Below are 14,899 nucleotides of genomic sequence, written 5' to 3'. Positions count from 1 at the left end.
TCAAATGCACTATGTAGCCCAGGCTGGTCTTGAACTCAGGGAGTCCACGGTGTCAATCTGAGAGTATTCCAACGAGTCACCGCCCCTGGCACGAGAAACTCTGTAAAGCTCTGCTCGCTCTCCTTTTCAGCTGTGCTGCCCACCAGGAGTAGCACCTGATTTTAGCTGTTTCACTGTTTGTTTTCTTGAAAGTGAGAACACACACACACACACACAAAACCCCAAACCCTAAACGCACAATTCAGGTATAATCTTACTATTAATCCTCACACTAGTGCCGTAGTAAGATTGTGTTTTTACCTGCTCGTTGAAGGAAGGAGCTCATCAAGGCAGCTGTCCCTGTAGTCTGAGCAGTCCATTAAGTGGCACTCGAATCTCCCTACACTGGTTCTTCCCCCCCCCCCAAGCCATTTGGAGTAGAAACAGTTGCCCCCAGATGACTCCCAGATCTTGGATGGGTGTGCTCACCGGTACCCACAGGAGAAACGCACCTGGAGACAGGAGCCTCTTCTTTTTCCCTTGTGTTCCCGGGTACCATGAGTTTCCAGTTCCTGGCTTTAAAAGCATATTTATTTATGTGAAGAAGGGGAGGGTTGCCAGGTTTGACTTTCTTTTTTCCCTTCTGCCCTGTGGGTCCTTGGGATTGGCCCTAGGTCATCGGGCTTGGCCGCAAGCACCTTTACCTGATGACCTATTATCACTCCTAAAGCCCACTCTCTGAACTGTCCATCCTCTCCCCCAGCTGTTGTCATGGTCCTCTAAGACAGTGACACAGAAGACTACCATTTTGGACACTAAAATCATGTCTAAAGCTGGCCTTGGGGCCTGCATTCCCAGCAGAGAGGTAGAGACAAAGGGAAGGAGAATTCCAGGTAAGGGCTGGGAAGGTGGCCCGGGGGCATTAGTGCTTGCCTCTCCAGCCTGAGGACCTAGTTCAGTCTGCAGAACCCATGTAAGAAGGTGGATGCAGTGGCCATAGCTGCAGCTCTACCCCTCCTGATGGCAAGGGGGGAGGGGAAGACGAGTGGCCTGGAAGCACGGGTTAGCCTGGAGTGCTCTGAGAAGCAGAAACATGAAGAGAGACCTTGCCTCAAGCAGGTGTGTATATGTGTGTGTGTGTGTGTGTGTGTGTGTGTGTGTGTATGTGTGTGCTGAAAGTTGTCCTCTCACCTCCACAGGTGTGCCTGCATTCACACACAGTCTCTCTCTCTCTCTCTCTCTCTCTCTCTCTCTCTCTCTCTCTCTCGCACACACACATACACACACACTTAAAAAATAAATCAAGGCATAACTTAGCTATATAGATGGTTTGAGGATAGCCTAAACTACATAATGGCTTTATACAAAAAATATTGATTTCATCATTTATCTCCATATGGAGACTAGTTTTTATTTCAATGGCTTCATCTATTTTTGCTTTATATCCATATCTAAATTTTTAGAAATAATCTTATACTGACTAACCTGAATGCAAAGTCATTTTATTGATAGGAAAGAAATCAATAAATGGGTTGGGGATATAGCTCAGTGTTAGAACCCTTGTCTAAAATGAAGGAAGCCCTGAATTTGATCCCCTGTCCCACAAAACCCAAATCAAACAAAAATCAACCAGGAAAATAATAGGCGTCCATGCTGAAGCTTTTGGGTGGGGACATTTTTTTCTGAATGATAGTTATGAAGGAATATTGCACTTATGGTATACTGATCTCCATTTAAAATGCATTATCTATTGACTCATCTGATAACCACAGTGACCCACAAGGTGGAAACTATTATTACCCCTGAGTCACAGAGAAGCAGCAGCATAGTTGAATAACTTGCACAAGGTCACTCAGACTGAAGCTAGCAGAATTGGTATGCAGATGAAGCGCACATTCTCACGGGCTCCAAGGATACCTGCACACTGGCTTTGCAATTTGTGTTTGCATTTCAGAAAAGCTCCAGAAGATGGAATCACACTGCCTCTTTATAACAAAGGCCTGTGTTAGCAAGGGGGATAGCAGTAGGAAAAAAAAATACTCCCCTAAGCATGTGGACATGGATGTATATAGAGGTCAGAGGTCAACATCGGGTATCTTTCATAATAGCTTTCCTCCATTCTATCTCTGAGATGGTCTTTCACCACTGGGGCTCATTGGTTGGGTTAGGCTGGCTGGCCGGTGCCTTCCCAGCCCTGGAGTTACAGGAGCACACCCCTGTGCCTGGCCTTTAGATGCTGGTAAGGATGAGAATTCGGTCTTCATGCTTGTGATCTAATGAGTAAGACATCTCCCCAGCATTTCTTAAAAATAGCGACATTATCGCATAACCATCACGTGGCACTACGTGAGGAATTTCATCATTTTTTTGGTTGCATTAGCAAATATGGTCATTCTAAACTTCAAATGCATAAAATATGTAACGAATTTGGGATTAGTATTGGTTAGTAATGGAACCTGTTTCCTTCCCTGGTGTTTTATGTGGCTTAGTTTTCTTTCTTTTCTTTCTTTTCTTTGTTTTCTTTCTTTTCTTTCTTTTCTTTCTTTTCTTTCTTTCTTTCTTTCTTTCTTTCTTTCTTTCTTTCTTTCTTTCTTTCAATATTTTCTTTTTTACATTTCAAATGTTATCCCCCTTTCCTGGTTTCCCCTCCAAAAACCCCCTATCCCGTCCTTCCTCCCCCTGCTCACCAACCCACCCACTACTGCTTTCCTGACCTGGCTTTCCCCTACACTGGGCTTGGTTTTCTTATATCTGCCTAGATAGCTCTTTAGGCAGGATTTTCTCCTGCTGCTCCTTCCCGGTTCTCTATCTGCTATCTTGTTGTTGTTTTAAGTTTTTTCTACATGTATTTACTTGTGTGTGTGGACGAGAATCAGTCCTCTCCTTCCACCATGTGGATCCTGGGGATTAACTCAGGTCGGCAGGCTTGGCGGCAAGTGCCTTTACCCACTGAGCCATCCTGCCAGCCCTGTGGTTATTTTCAAGAAAAGGTCCCAGTGTAGTCCAGGCTAGCCTCAAACTTCCATCAGCCATCTGTTCTCAGCCTCTGGAGTTCTGGGACTACAGTAGATGCAGTCATACCCAATTTTCTGATATTGACTGACTGCTCTCTGAAGGACTCAGCAGGATGATGAGGGGCTTAAAGGGGGTAATATAGGGGGTTAGGTGAGTGTGGCTAGGCGGCGTGGGGGAAGGTGTCCAGGCGGGCCCTTGCCTGGGCACCTCTGCCCCTGAGGGACCACACACACACACAGACATGGTATAGAATAGAGTTTATTCAGAATAGGGGATGGGAGTTAGTGGTAGAGAGAGAGAGAGAGAGGGAGAGAGAGAGAGAGAGAGAGAGAGAGAGAGAGAGAGAGAGAGAGGAGGGAGAGAGAGTGTGGAGGCCGGCCATGACCACGTGGAGGGGGGGGAAGAGCCCCAGGGGCAGAGAGGTGAGAGAGTATGGGAGAGCGGAGAGCAAAAAGAGAGAGGGGAGGAGCAAGTAGCCCCTCTTATAGTGGGCCAGATCTCTGGGGCGGGGCATACCTGGCTATTGGCAGGTAGGTGTGGGGTGGAGCTTAGACAAAACCCCAACATTCTCGAGTGCTCTTAGGTTTACTAAAGCCCTAATTTATCATCACTATCATCGTACCTGTAGATTTTAGGAGGCTCGGAGAGAGAGGCGGCCAACTCAGACTTCTGCAGGCAGAGTAGTACTAGGGACCCACCACAGGCTGTGGTGGTTAGGACAAGAGGACACAGAGAACATTTTCCTTCAAGAGACAGCTTGTTCCCCACTCCAGTTGAGTGTCATGTCATAGAGGGATGTAGGGTCAGGAAGTCAGTTCTTTGGGGGGGGGGTATTTTCTATATAGAGAGCTAAAATTCTAGATATACATGTGATTTATATATTTACTTGCAAACAGTCTGGTCAGGGATGCTGGGCTCACACCTACAGTCCCAACACTGGCAGGGACAAGGAGGAGAGTTCTGAATTTAAGGTCATCCTGGGCTCCACAAGAAGGTCAGGGCTATTCTGGCATACATGAAATCCCACTGACAAACATGAAAGCAAGCAAAGTGGTGTAAATTTATAAACACCTTGCTATCCAATTAAAAAACAAAACAAAACAAAAACACCCCCCCCAAACAAAACAAAACAAAACAAAACAAAACAAAACAAAACAAAACTTGCAGCCTGTGGCCTAAAGGCAGTTAGTAGCAGTCAGGACCAGTGCCCCTGGTGGGGGGAATTACAGAAACCACGTCTTGGGGGTTGAATGGGGCTGAAGATTACATAACAAACAAGCCTTGGCAGACTGCCTGCTCGAATTATCCCGGCTTTTGTTCATTCATCCCTTCCCCTTGCCTGGCCCAAGAATGAATGCTGTTTCCTCACAGTCTTTTGGGAGCACCCCGCTGCTTTGAGCGCTGACAGTGCATCGTTTGGGTGTTAAGATCACCATCCTTTACGTCCACAAATGACCTGGGTTGTTTCCGTGGACTGCCTGTTTCTATCGGCTACCTCGTGAGGAGTCTATTCTGAGCCCGGCATTTTCCAGAGCCTTCCTTGTCGCTTCGCCTTAATCTGCTTCCTGCCTCCACCTTGCAGGTGCAGTCAGTATCTTTGGGCTGCAGGAATCCTTCCTTGCAACACATCTCGGTAAGCCCTGTTGGAAGAGCCAGAGCAGAAGGCCAGGAGTGGCTGGGGTTGTGTAACATGCCGAACTGGCAGTCTCTGTTGCCAAAGAGCAAAAAGGAGAAGCCGGTTCTAGGTGATCACCATAAAAGCTTTCCCAGCATGCACTTGGGGCTTGGGAGAATGAGGAAACTCTTTGATAAGTGTGAGGTGAGGATACTGGAGATGCTGCTCGCAGACAGGGAGGTCGAATCAGAGTGACCATCAACTGGCACAGGTGAGTGTCTGTTTGGTAAGCAAGCTGAAGGCAGCTTTGATTTGTCGAGCCAATGGCGTGTTGAGGGAAAATCTGGGTGGGTGGGACAGTCAAGTGCCTCCTGCCAAAGGCTTTCAGATCCCAGCAGATTGCTTTCTCTCCCCTCCCAGGTGGACAGTTTGTTTGCTGTTCTGGAAAAGCTTTAACAGCGGGTGATCCGTTGACTTCATTGGAAAACATCATTATTTTGAAATGAGGCTTGGCTTCCTGTGTCAGTGACCTGTGTAGAGGGAACACGCCGAGTCTGTGCCTGGATTTTGGAGTCATAGTTTGGCTACAGCTTAGATTGTCCCCACATTAGCAGAGCAGCTGTGGAGGAAGGACAACATGTCTGGAGGCAGGCTGTGGTCTGGCCTGCTGCTCCTGCTGTCTTTTTTCTGCTCTAGAAGTTCATCTTGTGGTCTCTCAACACATGTAGAAATAGGTAAGTACTGGGCTGTGTGTGTGTATATGTGCACGCGCATCTGTCTGTCTGTCTGTCTGTTTTACAGACAGGGTCTCCTGATATAGTTCTGGCTACCTTGGAGGTCACTATGTAGAATGCACTGGCCTCAAAGTTGAGGTGATCTTCCAACCTCTCTCTCCTGAGTCCTGAGATTATGTGATTTGACCCCCATCCCTGGCCCCTTCGTGTGTGTGTGTGTGTGTGTGTGTGTGTGTGTGTGTGTTAGTTTTTAAAGATATTATCATCATCATCATCATCATCATCATCATCATCATCATTGGTGTGTGTATGTAAGTGTATGCACATGAGTGCAGGTGTCTTGGGAAGTCAGAGGCATCAGAGCTAAAGTTCCAGGCAGGTATGTGTGACCCAACATGGGTGCTTGTGATCAAATTATGTTCCCTTCAAGAGCACTGTGTGCCCTTAACCGCTGAGCCATCTCGCCACCCCTCTTCGTGTTATTAAAAGAACAAGAATCCATCAGTAAGCTTCAGAAAGAGATTGAAAAATCTATCCCACATATCGACACAATTCTTCCTCCTCTGGGAAGTGGTCTGACAGTGGAGAGGAGAGAGGAAGATTGGAATTATCCAGGGCTAGGAAATGGCAGGTGGCTTGCAGGGTGGGGGGGGTGGGGGGGGAAGATGTCGGTGAGAGAGAGCGAGGACCTTTCCGTTCCTTTCTGTGAGGCTGCTGGGTGTTCCTCGAAGAGGATAGTGAGGAACTGAAGAGAGTCACAGAACTAGGAGAGAAGGAAGGTGGATGTCTGTGGCAGGAGTGTGAGACTAGCCTTGTGCATTTATACTTCCAAGGACAGGCATATCTAAGCAGATGTGAAGGGTTATGTGTGGCCATAGGAGTGAGTCCCTGGATGGCTGTTAGTGGCTCTTACGGGCTTGACACATCATCTGAGCTTTAAGGTTACCCTGGTTTCCATCGTTGACCTAAATTATTTCCCACGGGGTAAGTGCCTTAGGATGCTTGGCTTCAGGTAAGGCACCAGCGAGACTGAGTGGTTGTTACCATTACAGGAGTCCAGCTTAGCATCATAGGAGTTATGAGGAGGCCACACGCTCCAGTGTGCCTGACCTCGGGGGCAGTGGCGGAGTTATCTTGACTGTGCTGGTTAGTTTTTGTCGAGTAGACAAATCGGGGAAGAGGGGATCTCAGCTGAGGAACTGCCTCCGTCAGATGAGCCCGTAGACAAGTCTGTGGGACATTTCCTTAATTCACGACAGAGGTTCAGTTCACTGTGGACGGGAGATGTCTGGATGTATAAAAAAGCAGTCTGAGCAAGCAGTGCTCCTCTGTGGCCTCTGCTTCAGTTCCTGCCTCCAGGTTCCTGCTTAAGTCCTGCCCTGATTTCCCTCAATGAAAGACTATGACTGGGATGTGTAAGCCAATCAAATTTTTCCTCCTCAAGTTGCTTTTGGTCAGGGTGTTTATTTCTGCAGTGGAAACCAAACTAGGAGATAGATAGTGGATTTAGATAAGTGAAAAGGTGGAGGGCTTTTCAAACTTACTTTTTCTAGTTAACGTATAGCTGGCAAAAATAAACTGTATACATTTAAGGTATGTGATGTGATATGTTGATAAGCTAATTAAAATCTTACTACTTTGCACATCTTAAGCATATATGGTAGAGCTCTCCTAACAAAGGGATTTGGTTCTTATGAAATATATTTGTGAATCTTTTTTTAATGTGTGAGGAACGTAAAGCAATTCATAATACAATCAAAATAAGAGTACATTCTACAGTGATTTTTAAGATTAATTTTAGGTATATTTAATATTCCAGGCTTTCTTTTATTTCAAAAAAGATACTGTTTTATAGTTAAGCCACTTCTATCAGTTACAAAGAGGGACTAGGTTACAGATGTAATAGGAAAAGTTACCAGCGTAAAGTAGATGTAGGGTCTGAGCCATGGCAGGCAGGATCCGAAGAGCGTAGTTCCCAGTGTAGAAAGGATTCAAAGGGCCTGGCCCTGGCCCTGGCCCTGGCCCAGGCCTTCCAGTCTGCAGACAAGGAAGCAGATTCACTGTTTCAGACTCCCTGGTGGGTGGTCTGGCCCAGAATGCTGTGTCTTGACAGTGAGTCAAACATTTACTTCTGAAAGAGAGTCAAGAAACAAAGGGAACGGACATAGACAGCAACCATTAGTCCTGCTGTAAACTGGACGTGTTGTTCTGCGAAACGCATGGTCTGTGTGTTCCTCTGGCTGGGGGAGGGCAACGGAAGGAATTCTTACGGGTCTTCCAGCTCTGAGCTAACATGACGGAAGCCCAAGGAGAACACATATAAATGAAAATACTCTCTCTCTCTCTCTCTCTCTCTCTCTCTCTCTCTCTCTCTCTCTCCCTCTCTCCCCCTCTCTCCCCCCTCCCCCTCTCCCTCCTCCTCTCCCTTTTCCCCCTCCCCCTCTCCCTCTCTCTCCCCCCTCCCCCTCTCCCTCCTCCTCTCCCTCTTCCCCCTCCCCCTCCCCCTGTCCCTCTCCCTCTCCCTCTCCCCTGTCCCTCTCCCTCTCTCTCTCCCTCCACCTCCCCTCTCATCCTTGGAGTAAAACAAAAATTCTTAGAGTTTCTGCGTTGGTTCCTGATGGATAGGTAAGTCCTAATGGACATTTAAATATCTAATCAGGGTGCAGTGGCTTATACTCATAGTCCCAACAGTGATTGGGAAGACAGAAGCAGGAGGAGAGCTCTGAGTTCCGGGCCAGCTTACGTTACAGAGTGAAACCATTTTTTTTTTTTTAAATCTGTGTATATATAGATGAAATAGAATCTGCACAAATTCTAAGATTTTCGTATGAAAGGCACCTGAAATTCCACCTTGGATTTAGTAACAACTTAAATGACACAGCTCATTCATTTTTTGATTTCTTATGTGAGGCCTGAGTGGAATATTGATACTTATGTCAAACCATTTCTACAGTTGTCCTCATTCAATGGTTTGTGTTAGGAAAACACTGGGATACTGAATCTGGATGCTTTGTGTGTTCTGTGACTTCATTATTGGGGTATCAAAGTATACAGTAAAGGAGTGGCTTTTTTGATTTAAGAAAGACTGTGATTCAGGACTAGAGAGATGTTTTAGAAGTTAAGAGAACAGATTGCTCTGGGTTTGATTCTGAGCACACCCACATGACAGCTAGCTACTGTCTGTAACTCCAGGGGTCCACTGCCCTCTGAAGGCACTGTCTGCATGTGGTGCATAAACATGTATGTAAGCAGAAGCAACATATACTTCAAACCAAATCTTTAAAAAAAAAAAAAAAAGAATGTGGTTCACAAGAGAAATAGGTGTTGCAGCTCAGCATGAGTTCCAAGGAGTGTCAACCCTCCTACTTAAGCTAACATTCAGGTTGGATCTCTGCAAGTCTGCGTTGGGGGGTGGAGTGCGCAGCTTTCTGAGATGATTGTCCTTCCAAAGTATTTCAGTGATGACACACACTCGGGGACCATTGTCATCCATGCTTTGGGACATTTTTTCGTATTGTGTTTAGGGTTATCTACCCAGCTCTGAGGCAGCAGATTCCATGACAGTTTCTGTTTCCCGTGTTCCTCCCACATGAGCCCCTGTGTTCTTGCTCAGTATTTATTTTCTGTGGTTCTTTCAGCTAACCTGTGAGGTAGCGTTTTTTTTCACAGAGGAGGTAATTGAGGTCTACAGTGTTAGGTAATTTGCCCAAGGTCATATTGTTAGTTAAGCAGAAAATTTAAATTGCTGTACAAATTTGATTTGTATTCTAATAACATAAATATTTAAAATCATGCCTAAGTCGGACAAAATGAAACAGGCTTTAATCCTAATACTTATGAGGAGGCAGGTGGATCTCTGGGAGTTCAAGGCCAGCCTGGTCTGCAAACTTGCATGCCTGCCAGAGCTACACAGAGAGACCCTGTGACAATCAATCATTCAATCAATCAATCAAACAAACAAACCAGTTCTGCCTAAAGAAAACCTCAACTGAGTGCAATCTTACTTTTTATCTTGTTTTCTCTATCGTTTGAAACTAAAAAATATGGTTTTCTTTTTAAAAAAAAATCTACGGGCTAGAGAGATGGCTCAGCAGGTAAAAATGCTTCATGTTCTTGAAGAGGAACCGTGTTCATTTCTAAGCATCCATGTTGGGTGGCTCGCAGTGGAGCCACAACGGAGTTCTACTGTGCACATCTCCAGCTCCAAGGAATCCTATGGCCTCTTCTGGCCTCCATGAGTAACTGCACTTGCACACATATACATGTAGATATACACAGACACATACACACATAAGTTAAAAGATATCTTTCTAAAAAATGATCTTTGGTGAATACAGATCACCAAAATTTTGTGTACTTAGCTCATATGGTATTCATTTTTTTTTCAGGACACAGAGCTCTGGAGTTTCTTCAGCTTCAAGATGGACACATTAACTACAAAGAGGTAGGGAGCTGGATTCCTGTTGATTGTATTTACATTTTCCTCTGTGGGTGTCAAGCAAAGGTCTAGACAGATCCTTAAATTAATCCTAAGAGTTGTACTTATGCATTTATAAACCTAATGTTGTAGTTAAAAATACACATGTCCAGTGCCACTCAGACATTATATGTGTTTTATACACATATATATGTATACCCATGTAAATTTAAAATATTTTAGAACTCAAATATTTAAATGATATAATTTATATTTTGAAACCTTGTTCTTTCTTTGCTTTTTGCAATATTTGTTGTAGAACCCAGGGCCTTGTGCATTCTAGGGAATAGCTTTACCAGTGAGCTACATCCCTGGCCTTTGATATAATTTGTAAGTGATTTTGTTGTTGTTGTTCTTATAAAGAGAGGTTGTGCTGGAGAGAACTCACTTACTTTCTACGTTTTATAAGTATTTGTTGTAAACATCTTTATCATCAGAAGGAGCAGGGAGTCTCTCTCTCTCTCTCTCTCTCTCTCTCTCTGTGTGTGTGTGTGTGTGTGTGTGTGTGTGTGTGTGTGTGTTGCTGGAAACTGAAGCCAGGGCTATGCGTATAATAAATGAGAGTTCTGGCCTCAGCTTGAACTCAGGAGCCAGGGGTCTTCATGAGGAAATGTGCTATCTCTCTTGTCTCCTCCCACCTGTCGGACTATATGATGGGTCACCTGTACCCGCCCTTATATCACGTAACCCATTGTGTTCCTATGCCTTGTTCCTAGTTGTATACTACTGCTGCTGCTGCTACTAATATTCATATTATATATAACATTATGTGGTAATGATGAGTCTTAAAAACTGACATTGGTAGCAGTGGTTGGCAATCTTTTGTGACGTCAGAGCTAACTCAGCCCATTGGTCTGATGAGGTGGCTCAGCAGGTAAAGGCACTTGCTGCTGAGCCTACCAACCGGAGGCATCCCTAGAACCCAGACAGTAGAAGGGGAAACAAACCCTGCTTCTGAATGTTGTTCTCTGATGTCCACATAGGGACCACAGCACTCATACACCACTACTGTTATACACATAGACACATTAGTGTGCACCTATACTGATGTACTGCAGAGTCAACAGACTTAACACAGTCTTGCTTTGGAAAATGCAAACAGATAAATGTAAAAAGACGGGCAGATGACAGACAGGCATGCGGCAAGTTCTGGAAGGGTCTTAAGCACGAGCACTTCCTCCTCACGGAATGGGGGCTGCTACTCTCCGGGTTCCTCAGTGAGCTCCTTACAAACATTTCCCAACATTACATTTATTTATCTATCTTGGGGAGGTGTCTGACATCTCTCTAGCTCAGGTGAGTTGTTGTTTGCATTCCTGCAAGCTTCCTTGTGCCCAGCTGTCCCTACGCTGTAGCGTTGTCCTCTGGAATCCTGTGGAGGTGTCACTGTGTGGGCTGCAGCTGGACAGCAGCATCGGAGTCTGATTTAAAGCTCCTGGCCTGGGTGGGAACCAGGGAGAGAAGGTCAGGTGGCTCCACTGTCCTTCCTCGTCAGACAAGATGAAGCCGGGCATTTCTGACTCAGGACAGAAACGTCCTCTCCTTGTAAGTTAGAGTTTCTGGGACCTGCCTGGGGCAGGGGAATTCTAGGTTTTACATTCCACTTTTGGAGGAAGATGTGAGACAGGAAGGCTTGGACAAAAACCATATCCATGCGTATGTACTTGACAGCACGCAGAAAGCCTTAATTACTCTTGTACTTTACTGAAAAAGTTCCATAAATATTCAGATTTGGTAGAGCTTTTGCTTTCGTAGTTTACTTTATATTCCTTTTCACCCTTGCCAGTTTGCTAGGTAAGCAGAGTGGGGTTGGGCGGGGTGCTAAAGGCCGGTCATTCCCACCTTTGGGAGGCTGATGCAGAAGGATCAGGCAAAGGTCTTTCTTTACTATATGCTAATCTCAAAGCCAACTAGATTATGAAAGACCCTGTCTCACAAAAGGGTGCTTTTCTCTAGGCTTAAGGTGGCCTTTGAATTATTAACTTATTAATAAGTTTCAATATATTCCAAGAGGGTAGAACCACTTCCATTACCTCATCTGTTAATTGCCTATGTCTAATAATGGTTTATTGATATGAAAGAAAGGCTTAACATACACACTCAGCTCCTAAATTGGGAGGCTGCTAATGGTATTTATGGTTTTTAATGTGTGTGTGTGTGTGTGTGTGTGTGTACCATACATGAGCATGTGCCTGTGGAGGCCATAAGAGGGCGTCAGATCCCCTGGAGCTGGAGTTGTAGGCCATTCTGAGCTCCCTGATGTGAGTGCAGAGAATTGAACTCTGGTCCTTTAGAAAAGCAACAAGTGCTCTTCAGCACTGGACTGTCCTCAAGCTTGTTATTTATGATTTTTTAAGTGACAGAAGTCCAACTCTCTGGCTGGTGATCTGTCTCCGTGGGTAAAGACCCTCTCTACCAAGGCTGATGACCCGAGTTCAAGCCCCAGAACCCACTGGGATGGAGGGCATTACTCCTGAAAGCTGCCCTCTGACCTCCCACATAGGCACACACACACACACACACTATACATCACATATGGATAATAATAATAAATATTTATTTTTTAAAAAGGAAAGAAAAGGATTGCACCACCAAACTCCACTGTGGATTGTATCCCCCACCGTCCTATTGCAGATCACAGAAGCTGTCATAGAAATTATTTAGACCCAATCAGGGTTTCTACTCTGCCTTAGATCGTTCAGTTCTAGGATAAAAGACACACAACATTTATTACTATAATAAGCCTTAATCAGCACTAGAGCTGGGCAGATATCTACCCTCTGAATTATACTTTGCTGTGTTCTATCAGTGCTGCTCTTGCTGTCTGCTGGCCAGCCCTCGGGACCATGCCTTTGTGACCACTTAACCCATGGCGTCTACCTTCTCTCCATCTTCTCTCTCCCCTCAGACCCCAGGCCCAGAAACCCCGAATCCTGCCTATCTCAATACTGCCCGCTATAGGCATCCAACCAGGGATATAAATTCACCAATCAGGGATAACTTAGGGGTGGGGGGCAAGGTCAGATAGCATGGGTCCCCATGGGTGGGTCTATGTGCAGATTCTCTTGTCCTTGGAGGGCAACCAGGCCCGAGGGCCAGCATTTAGTATTACAATACATAGCAAAAGCCCAGACCTCAACAGAAGCCCTTGAGCTAGCGTATGCAGGGGGATGAATGGTCAAAAGCTAGAGATGTGGCTGTCACACTAAGAACTCAAGGAGGAGCTCCAGCTGTGTCTAGAAAGGCCTCTAGGAACAACACATGCAACAGCACTGAAAACTGTCTGTGTGCCTGTTGTCACAGTCACTGCCCGGCTGGCTAGCTGCAGATTCGACAGACTTAATGCAGTCTTGGTTTGGAAAATGCAAATCCATCTTGACTACTAGTTCCAGACCTCAGCCTACACATAAAGAAGTAAAAATTTTAAAACGGGCTTAGCAGCATTCTACTCCATTAGAGAAACAAAAATAGAAAATGAAAAATAGTAAAATGTAAACAGGTGGGTTTTGCTACTTTTTAAACTTGTCTGTTACACAAGAAAGACCCTGAAGTTGTTATATATGATACATACTGTACGCTGGTGAACCATGTATGGGGTTTTAACATGTAGTCACTCCTGCCTGTCTTTCCCTTCATCTGTTTATGTGTGGGGTAGCTCTCATCTTTCATAGCTAGAGACACGTGGTGCCGACTCTCCCAGCCTGCTGACTCTGGTCTTCTAATTTCTGCATTCTCTTGTTTCTCAGCTTCTCTTAGAGCACCAGGACGCATATCAGGCCGGGACGGTGTTTCCTGATGCCTTTTATCCAAGCATCTGTAAAAGAGGTAAGGGGGAGCGGGGTCAGAGGGAGTGATGTCACATTTGCTGGTTAACGGGAGTTTAAAAATTGTATTTCATAGGCTGGAGAGACAGCTCAGTGCTTAAAAGTGTATTCTGCTCTTGCAGAAGACGAGGTTTCAGTTCCCTGCACCCATGTTGGGTGACTCCTAACCACCTGTAACTTGGGCTCCAGGACATCTGACGTCTTTTCCTGGCCCCTGCAGGCACCTGTACGCTCATGCACATCCTTCACAGACAAACACATTCACATAATTACAAATAAAATTGCAAGTTTGCATATAAACATATATTTGTAAAAGTGTTCACCAGTGACTTTAACGGCTTAGGCATAGAAATTCTGGGGTTTTGTTTTGTGGTGACATCTGGTCTGTATGTCTCTGCTGGCTTGACTGCTTTGTGGCTGCCCCTTCTGTTTGTCAGCATGTAACTCTCAAAAGGTTAACCTACAGTCTCAGTTCTGTGTCTGGGCCACAGCAACCTCCTCCCCAGATTGTTCTTGATATTAATGAGACCACACTGCCCAGTGCCATGACGGTCTAAGTTGGCTGAGTACTGGAGGGGAATTTAATGAGAGCACCATTCCTAAAGGTGTGGACAGGGTGTGAGGAGTCACCACGGACGGTGCAGGGGAATGATTACTTCATTGTGCTGGGAGGCTTTCATGGAGGGGGCCACTGGACAGCAGCTAAGGGTCATAGCCAGCCTCCTTCCATCCTACAGCAGAGGAACTGGGAACATAAATCCTCAGACCTCTCATGCCCTCCTCTCTTCTCTCATTATTGATTCTGTCAGTAGGCCAATCCCAACCCAACTAAAGCCAACCAAAGCCAGGGCACAAAGAAGCCAGATGAACCGCCTGAGTGAGTGCTGGTATTGAAGGCGTGCCCACCACTGGCTAAACCCTATCACTTAACAATCTGGTTCAGCAACAGCAAAATGCTGAGGCGCTGCTAGCTCCTCTACGCAGGATTCTAAGCACCTGCACTCACATGCACATCAAACACGTAAATTCTTAAGCTAAGCTTGGTATTTCTTGAGCTTATAGATAATTCCTTCTGTTTTCCTGTCTGTCATTTTTCAATACTACTGTTGTTGCCTGTGGGTCATAGTTCTTCTCTCTAATCTACCATTTCTCACTCGGCACATCCTAAGCAGCATTCATGGAGTCCTACTGTCCCTTGATCCTCTGACAGTCTCTTGAAACATTAATAAAAGCACATAATATTTTGATCATTAAA

General features: G+C 45.4%; 1 protein-coding gene across 1 annotated transcript in view; it reads left to right on the top strand.

The window, feature by feature from the left end:
• Nucleotides 1-5,036: 5,036 nt before the first annotated feature.
• The window catches only part of Gpld1 (glycosylphosphatidylinositol specific phospholipase D1), a 46,178-nt gene continuing 36,315 nt past the window's right edge, over nt 5,037-14,899 (top strand). The window contains exons 1-3 of the mRNA XM_052156488.1: nt 5,037-5,343; nt 9,732-9,787; nt 13,567-13,645. Coding sequence (XP_052012448.1) covers nt 5,247-5,343; nt 9,732-9,787; nt 13,567-13,645 — 232 coding nt within the window. The 5' untranslated portion in view covers nt 5,037-5,246. The remainder of the gene's footprint in view (nt 5,344-9,731; nt 9,788-13,566; nt 13,646-14,899) is intronic.

This window comes from Apodemus sylvaticus, chromosome 14 (assembly GCF_947179515.1).
Source record: "Apodemus sylvaticus chromosome 14, mApoSyl1.1, whole genome shotgun sequence".
Classification (NCBI taxonomy): Eukaryota; Metazoa; Chordata; class Mammalia; order Rodentia; family Muridae; genus Apodemus; species Apodemus sylvaticus.
The sequence above is the reverse complement of the archived record's forward strand: the minus strand, read 5'-3'. Positions and strand labels throughout refer to the sequence as shown.